At 43.2% G+C, this 8879-nt stretch overlaps 1 protein-coding gene across 1 annotated transcript in view; it reads right to left on the bottom strand.

Annotated features, from left to right (window-relative positions):
• Nucleotides 1-8879, bottom strand: part of LOC129810801 (pituitary adenylate cyclase-activating polypeptide type I receptor-like) — a 53102-nt gene that overhangs the window by 25467 nt on the left and 18756 nt on the right. Inside the window, exon 3 of the mRNA XM_055861696.1 lies at nt 104-203. Within this exon, the coding sequence (XP_055717671.1) occupies nt 104-203 (100 nt within the window). The remainder of the gene's footprint in view (nt 1-103; nt 204-8879) is intronic.

Raw genomic sequence — 8879 nt, 5'->3', positions numbered from 1 at the left:
CCACAAGAGGAGAAGCCTAAACATACTGTAAAAACACCAAACAAATAGACATAGACACACGCACACAAGCACTCAGCTACATACACACACATACGGAACCTACTAAACTCTAGCTCGTTTTCTGGGTCATCCTCTGCCATCCTCTCCATACATTTCTCGTGTTCTCTCTTGATGACACAGTCAGAGTGGTGGAGACTAGACACCTGCAACACAGAAACATGATCTCATTAGAATATATCAAAACAGTGGGATTTAACCATTCTAGTTATACGTCATCTTAGCTGACATATTAGTTCTTAATCACATATGGTGACATACAGAACTTTTTACATGGGTTAGAGATCAGACTACAACAGATAGACCACCATGTTTAGACATACAGGCCCCAGACTACAACAGATCATTATAGACCACCATGTTTAGACATACAGGCCCCAGACTACAACAGATCATTATTGACCACCATGTTTAGACATACAGGCCTCAGACTACAACAGATCATTATAGACCACCATGTTTAGACACACAGGCCCCAGACTACAACATATCATTATAGACCACCATGTTTAGACATACAGGCCCCAGACTACAATAGATCATTATTGACCACCATGTTTAGACATACAGGCCCCAGACTACAACAGATCATTATAGACCACCATGTTTAGACATACAGGCCCCAGACTACAACAGATCATTATAGACCACAATGTTTAGACATATAGGCCCCAGACTACAATAGATCATTATAGACCACCATGTTTAGACATACAGGCCCCAGACTACAACAGATCATTATAGACCACCATGTTTAGACATACAGGCCCCAGACTACAACAGATCATTATAGACCACCATGTTTAGACATACAGGCCCCAGACTACAACATATCATTATAGACCAACCTGTTTAGACATACAGGCCCCAGACTACAATAGATCATTATTGACCACCATGTTTAGACATACAGGCCCCAGACTACAACAGATCATTATAGACCACCATGTTTAGACATACAGGCCCCAGACTACAACAGATCATTATAGACCACCATGTTTAGACATACAGGCCCCAGACTACAATAGATCATTATTGACCACCATGTTTAGACATACAGGCCCCAGACTACAACAGATCATTATAGACCACCATGTTTAGACATACAGGCCCCAGACTACAACAGATCATTATAGACCACCATGTTTAGACATACAGGCCCCAGACAACAACAGATCATTATAGACCACCATGTTTAGACATACAGGCCCCAGACTACAACAGATCATTATAGACCACCATGTTTAGACATACAGGCCCCAGACTACAACAGATCATTATAGACCACCATGTTTAGACATACAGGCCCCAGACAACAACAGATCATTATAGACCACCATGTTTAGACATACAGGCCCCAGACTACAACAGATCATTATAGACCACCATGTTTAGACATACAGGCCCCAGACTACAACAGATCATTATAGACCACAATGTTTAGACATATAGGCCCCAGACTACAATAGATCATTATAGACCACCATGTTTAGACATACAGGCCCCAGACTACAACAGATCATTATAGACCACCATGTTTAGACATACAGGCCCCAGACTACAACAGATCATTATAGACCACCATGTTTAGACATACAGGCCCCAGACTACAACAGATCATTATAGACCAACCTGTTTAGACATACAGGCCCCAGACTACAATAGATCATTATTGACCACCATGTTTAGACATACAGGCCCCAGACTACAACAGATCATTATAGACCACCATGTTTAGACATACAGGCCCCAGACTACAACAGATCATTATAGACCACCATGTTTAGACATACAGGCCCCAGACTACAATAGATCATTATTGACCACCATGTTTAGACATACAGGCCCCAGACTACAACAGATCATTATAGACCACCATGTTTAGACATACAGGCCCCAGACTACAACAGATCATTATAGACCACCATGTTTAGACATACAGGCCCCAGACAACAACAGATCATTATAGACCACCATGTTTAGACATACAGGCCCCAGACTACAACAGATCATTATAGACCACCATGTTTAGACATACAGGCCCCAGACTACAACAGATCATTATAGACCACCATGTTTAGACATACAGGCCCCAGACTACAACAGATCATTATAGACCACCATGTTTAGACATACAGGCCCCAGACTACAACAGATCATTATAGACCAACCTGTTTAGACATACAGGCCCCAGACTACAATAGATCATTATTGACCACCATGTTTAGACATACAGGCCCCAGACTACAACAGATCATTATAGACCACCATGTTTAGACATACAGGCCCCAGACTACAACAGATCATTATAGACCACCATGTTTAGACATACAGGCCCCAGACTACAATAGATCATTATTGACCACCATGTTTAGACATACAGGCCCCAGACTACAACAGATCATTATAGACCACCATGTTTAGACATACAGGCCCCAGACTACAACAGATCATTATAGACCACCATGTTTAGACATACAGGCCCCAGACAACAACAGATCATTATAGACCACCATGTTTAGACATACAGGCCCCAGACTACAACAGATCATTATAGACCACCATGTTTAGACATACAGGCCCCAGACTACAACAGATCATTATAGACCACCATGTTTAGACATACAGGCCCCAGACAACAACAGATCATTATAGACCACCATGTTTAGACATACAGGCCCCAGACTACAACAGATCATTATAGACCACCATGTTTAGACATACAGGCCTCAGACTACAACAGATCATTATTGACCACCATGTTTAGACATACAGGCCCCAGACTACAACAGATCATTATAGACCACCATGTTTAGACATACAGGCCTCAGACTAGAACAGATCATTATTGACCACCATGTTTAGACATACAGGCCTCAGACTAGAACAGATCATTATAGACCACCATGTTTAGACATACAGGCCCCAGACTACAACAGATCATTATAGACCACCATGTTTAGACATACAGGCCCCAGACTACATCAGATCATTATAGACCACCATGTTTAGACATACAGGCCCCAGACTACAACAGATCATTATAGACCACCATGTTTAGACATACAGGCCCCAGACTACAACAGATCATTATAGACCACCATGTTTAGACATACAGGCCCCAGACTACAACAGATCATTACAGACCACCATGTTTAGACATACAGGCCCCAGACTACAACAGATCATTATAGACCACCATGTTTAGACATACAGGCCCCAGACTACAACAGATCATTACAGACCACCATGTTTAGACATACAGGCCCCAGACTACAACAGATCATTATAGACCACCATGTTTAGACATACAGGCCCCAGACCACAACAGATCATCAGGAGGATCTTCATTTGAGACAGTTTCCTACAGCAGGAAAATAATCTTGCAGCAAAAGAAAATGTGAATTATTATGTGGATTATAATTAATGGACAGTTGATTTGGGGATGATACATTTTTCTTAAGGGAAAATCAAGTCTGGAAGTGGAAATTAAAAACTTCACAAGCCTTTTCAAACCTCACACTAAAAGTTTTACATTTCCTGCATTGCAGGACAGTTCTCCTGCAACAGAGTGATCAAATGAAGATCCTATATCTGTACAAGCATTGACCACAGACCATTAGGAATACACAGAGGGACGCTGAATAGAAAACCACTTACACAGTTTAATTAGCTGTGTACATCCACCTGTTTGTGTTGCTTACACACCAGTGAGCAGTCACAAGACGTGCTATGCAGAATTAGCTCAGTCCTGCTTAATGTGCTATGTTCATTACTCATGAATGTCGAAGATAAAGGCAAGAGTTAAGCCATCCAGGACACAGAGGGCATTTGCCACCAGAAACCAGAACACACACTGAACACCCCCAACATGACAACATGACAACACATAAAGATAAACCATAGATGAAGAGAAAAGACACTGTATCATCACTGTATTAAGACAATACAGAGGCAAGCTCATTGCAACAGCCAGGAGCCTAGAGCCACGTACAGAGACATGGAGGTCAGGCCCTGAGAGACCCTCTCTGCCACCCCACGCAGCCTGCTGGCGGATACACAAAGCTGGGCTGCCTGTGGAGGGCAAGGGGGGTTGGAAAGGAGAGAGGGGACACTGTCCAGCCTTTGTGCTGGTGTCAGCCCTCAGTCCACACACGCACGCATGCACACGCACACACACTAGCCCTGGGAGACGTCGGTCCAGCCACATCATCCTGGCTTTATGAACCTCAGCAGCTCCATGGGGGAGAAGGTTATTATACACTGCTCAAAAAAATAAAGGGAACACTTAAACAACACAATGTAACTCCAAGTCAATCACACTTCTGTGAAATCAAACTGTCCACTTAGGAAGCAACACTGATTGACAATAAATTGCACATGCTGTTGTGCAAATGGAATAGACAAAAGGTGGAAATTATAGGCAATTAGCAAGACACCCCCCAAAACAGGAGTGATTCTGCAGGTGGGGACCACAGACCACTTCTCAGTTCCTATGCTTCCTGGCTGAGGTTTTGGTCACTTTTGAATGCTGGCGGTGCTCTCACTCTAGTGGTAGCATGAGACGGAGTCTACAACCCACCCAAGTGGCTCAGGTAGTGCAGTTCATCCAGGATGGCACATCAATGCGAACTGTGGCAAAAAGGTTTGCTGTGTCTGTCAGCGTAGTGTCCAGAGCATGCAGGCGCTACCAGGAGACAGGCCAGTACATCAGGAGACGTGGAGGAGGCCGTAGGAGGGCAACAACCCAGCAACAGGACCGCTACCTCCGCCTTTGTGCAAGGAGGTGCACTGCCAGCGCCCTGCAAAATGACCTCCAGCAGGCCACAAATGTGCATGTGTCTGCTCAAACGGTCAGAAACAGACTCCATGAGGGTGGTATGAGGGCCCGACGTCCACAGGTGGGGGTTGTGCTTACAGCCCAACACCGTGCAGGACGTTTGGCATTTGCCAGAGAACACGAAGATTGGCAAATTCGCCACTGGCGCCCTGTGCTCTTCACAGATGAAAGCAAGTTCACACTGAGCACATGAGCACGTGACAGACGTGACAGAGTCTGGAGACGCTGTGGAGAACGTTCTGCTGCCTGCAACATCCTCCAGCATGACCGGGTTGGCGATGGGTCAGTCATGGTGTGGGGTGGCATTTCTTTGTGGGGCCGCACAGCCCTCCATGTGCTCTCCAGAGGTAGCCTGACTGCCAATAGGTACCGAGATGAGATCCTCAGACCCCTTGTGAGACCATATTCTGACACATGCACATTTGTGGCCTGCTGGAGGTCATTTTGCAGGGCTCTGGCAGTGCACCTCCTTGCACAAAGGCGGAGGTAGCGGTCCTGCTGCTGGGTTGTTGCCCTCCTACGGCCTCCTCCACGTCTCCTGATGTACTGGCCTGTCTCCTGGTAGCGCCTGTATGCTCTGGACACTACGCTGACAGACACAGCAAACCTTTTTGCCACAGTTCGCATTGATGTGCCATTCTGGATGAACTGCACTACCTGAGCCATTTGTGTGGGTTGTAGACTCCGTCTTATGCTACCACTAGAGTGAGAGCACCGGCAGCATTCAAAAGTGACCAAAACATCAGCCAGGAAGCATAGGAACTGAGAAGTGGTCTGTGGTCCCCACCTGCAGAATCACTCCTGTTTTGGGTGGTGTCTTGCTAATTGCCTATAATTTCCACCTTTTGTCTATTCCATTTGCACAACAGCATGTGCAATTTATTGTCAATCAGTGTTGCTTCCTAAGTGGACAGTTTGATTTCACAGAAGTGTGATTGACTTGGAGTTACATTGTGTTGTTTAAGTGTTCCCTTTATTTTTTTGAGCAGTGTATTATATTCATCACCACCATAGGAGGTGTGGGTTCTTATACTCACCAGAGTTACTGACGTCAGCAACACAACGTGGGCGCATACACAGACTGGATGGAACCACAGTTCTTGGCTAGAACCAGTATAGACATGACTAAGTAACAAACATAGAAAAAAACAACTGTCTACAACTACTGATACTGTAAATAACGACAGTTTTGTGTCCAAAATGAAAGAAAAACACATCACTTGATAAAAACTATTCACATGTATCCACAGCTATTCACAATGAGGCATTAGAATTAGAGGTCTTCACAGGTCCAAAAGACTCGAAATTCTGAGATCCGACCTGTGATCCGAATGGGTCCGGATCTGGGTTGAGCCTGATATAATTGCCACGGGTCTTGGGTATCTGCAATTATAATTGATTTACCGAATAGACCCGATTGGACCCACCCCTGTTAATTTAATGAGCGTGTGAGCTCGTTATCTGTGGCAGCCAATTGCAACTTAATAAAACGTATAGCTTATGACCAGCTGAAACTGGGTCCTCGGGACAAGTAGTATTAGTAGGGCCAAGTATTGTAGTAAAGATGAGAAAAATGTTGGCACGGCCAAATGGTGTGCAAGTTGCTATTCAGGCTTTCTAACTTTTAAATATTGTATTATCTTTTGTTTTTATCATTATTACACTACATCATTATTATTATTATTATTATATATCATTATTGTAGGCCTATTTAAGAATCCAAACCAGTTCCTAAAATATGCAAAAAGTGTTTTGTTTCATTGTGTTGAGACATTTTCGTTGGCTAAATTAAGTTTGAACTGTCTTTTTAATTTTGTGGTCCGTATTTAGTTTAAGATACAGTAGGTTAAAATTAGGCCTGTTGTAAAATAAATCGTTGGCTAAATTAAGTTTGAACTGTCTTTTTAATTTTGCGGCCCGTATTTAGTTTAAGATACAGTAGGTTAAAAGTAGGCCTGTTGTAAAATAAATAGCATTAGCCTATTGCTGTCATTTGTTGGCTAGGCCAACGATAGGCACTCGCCTTTGTTGGTAATTTCTGCAATATAAGCATAGCCAGTACAAGACTTTTGTGAAGCTTTAAACAATTTCTTTAAATATGCAATAAGTGTTTGTTTCATTTTGTTGAGCCATTTTCTTTGACCAAATTAAGTTCCAACTGTAATGTTGTGTTTGACACATTATAATAGAAATACCACCCTACTATAGGTCTACACTCACTAATGAAAAGTAAAAAACTAAACTTTATTTAATACCGCAATATAATAATAACCTCTTCGTATTTTCCCTATAAACAATGTTTGATGCTGTAAACAATGCTCCAGGTGGGAAAGGGCAGTGTGGAGTGCGATTGAGATTGCGTCATCTGAGGATCTGTTGGGGCGGTATGCCAATTGGAGTGGGTCTAGGGTTTCCGGCATGGGGGTGTTGATGTGAGCCATGACCAGCCTTTCAAAGCACTTCATGGCTACCGACGTGAGTACTACGGGCGGTAATCATTTAGGCAGGTTACCTTCGCTTTCTTGGGCACAGGGACTATGGTGGTCTGTTTGAAACATGTAGGTATTGCAGACTTGGTCAGGGAGAGGTTGACACTTGCCAGTTGGTCCTCACATGCTTTGAGTACACATCAGGGTAATCCGTCTGAACTCGCAGCTTTGTGAATATTGACCTGTTTAAAGGTCTTGCTCACATGGCTATGAAAAGCGTGATCACACAGTCATCCAGAACAGCTGGTGCTCTCATGCATGCTTCAATGTTGCTTGCCTTGAAGCGAGCATAAAAGGCATTTAGCTCGTCTGGTAGGCTCGCGTCACTGGGCAGTTCGTGGCTGGGTTTCCCTTTGTAGTTCGTAATATTTTTCAAGCCCTGCCACATCCGACAAGCGCCAGAGCCTGTGTAGTAGGATTCAAGCATTCGCTCCATGTATCCGGGTAAGAATTTAGCTACATTTTCAGATATGTTTCTAATTTTGTCGGAAAGCCATTTTTATTGCAAGTTAAAGTGTTCTGTTAGTTAGCTGCTAGCAAACGCTAGCTTGCTGGCTCGCTAGCTAACGTTACCTGTATGATCTGTGTAGCAATATTAAATGAATCAGAAATCCATTTGCATTGCTAGTTATGGCCTAATGTTAGCTAGCTAACGTTGAACCTAGTTTGTTAGCTTTAGCTACCTACAGATTCATACTAGAGCTATGACAGTGTTTGTATTGGTAGTAGTATGAGTTGGGATTATGCCGCTTCATTGTTTAGCTAGCTAGCTAGCTACCTAGGTAGCTACATGTCTAAACAAAAGACTCAATTTAGGCCGGATTATTACATGACCCATCAAATTAGTCAGGTGTGTCTGGGTGTGATTATGGCCATCTATTGTATTTCATGAACATGTAAACAGGTCTAAACAATAAAGACCCATCCACTTAGCTAGATGTGGCTGGGGGGGGGGGGGGGGGGGGGGGGTTATAGCATTTCGGGTAGCAGTGTGTCGGGTAAGCGTCATCTAATAATGCTAAAATATTTATGAAATATTTTTATCTGGACACTTTATATTTTTGATATTGCTACTATGCAAGTAACCACTTCACTGTACCATTTACACCTTCTGTATCCTGTGCATGTGACATGACCTCACATGTGAATCCTTAAAGAGATGGGTGGTGCTTCCGATGTTGAATGGCTGTAAACAAAGAAGAACTCTCCAGTTGGTGTACCACCTCATTCAAGGGTCATTTTCTCAAAAGTGGGGTTACAAGTAGGGTTGCAAAGGGTCTAAAATTTTACAGTAAATTTCCTGAATTCTCCAGAAATTTTTCATGGGAAGTTAAGCCCTGGAATTTGGGGAATGTTGCTTTAATTCATCAAAAAAGTTACCTTATAACAGTGAAGGCAATATAAGGCAATTCAAGGTTTTGTGCCATATTTTGGTTAACCTGTTGGGGATGGGGGCGCTGTTTAGACTATTTATGCTAATTGGGTAATTTTCG

The sequence above is a fragment of the Salvelinus fontinalis genome, chromosome 14 (genome assembly GCF_029448725.1).
Source record: "Salvelinus fontinalis isolate EN_2023a chromosome 14, ASM2944872v1, whole genome shotgun sequence".
NCBI lineage: Eukaryota > Metazoa > Chordata > Actinopteri > Salmoniformes > Salmonidae > Salvelinus > Salvelinus fontinalis.
The sequence above is the reverse complement of the archived record's forward strand: the minus strand, read 5'-3'. Positions and strand labels throughout refer to the sequence as shown.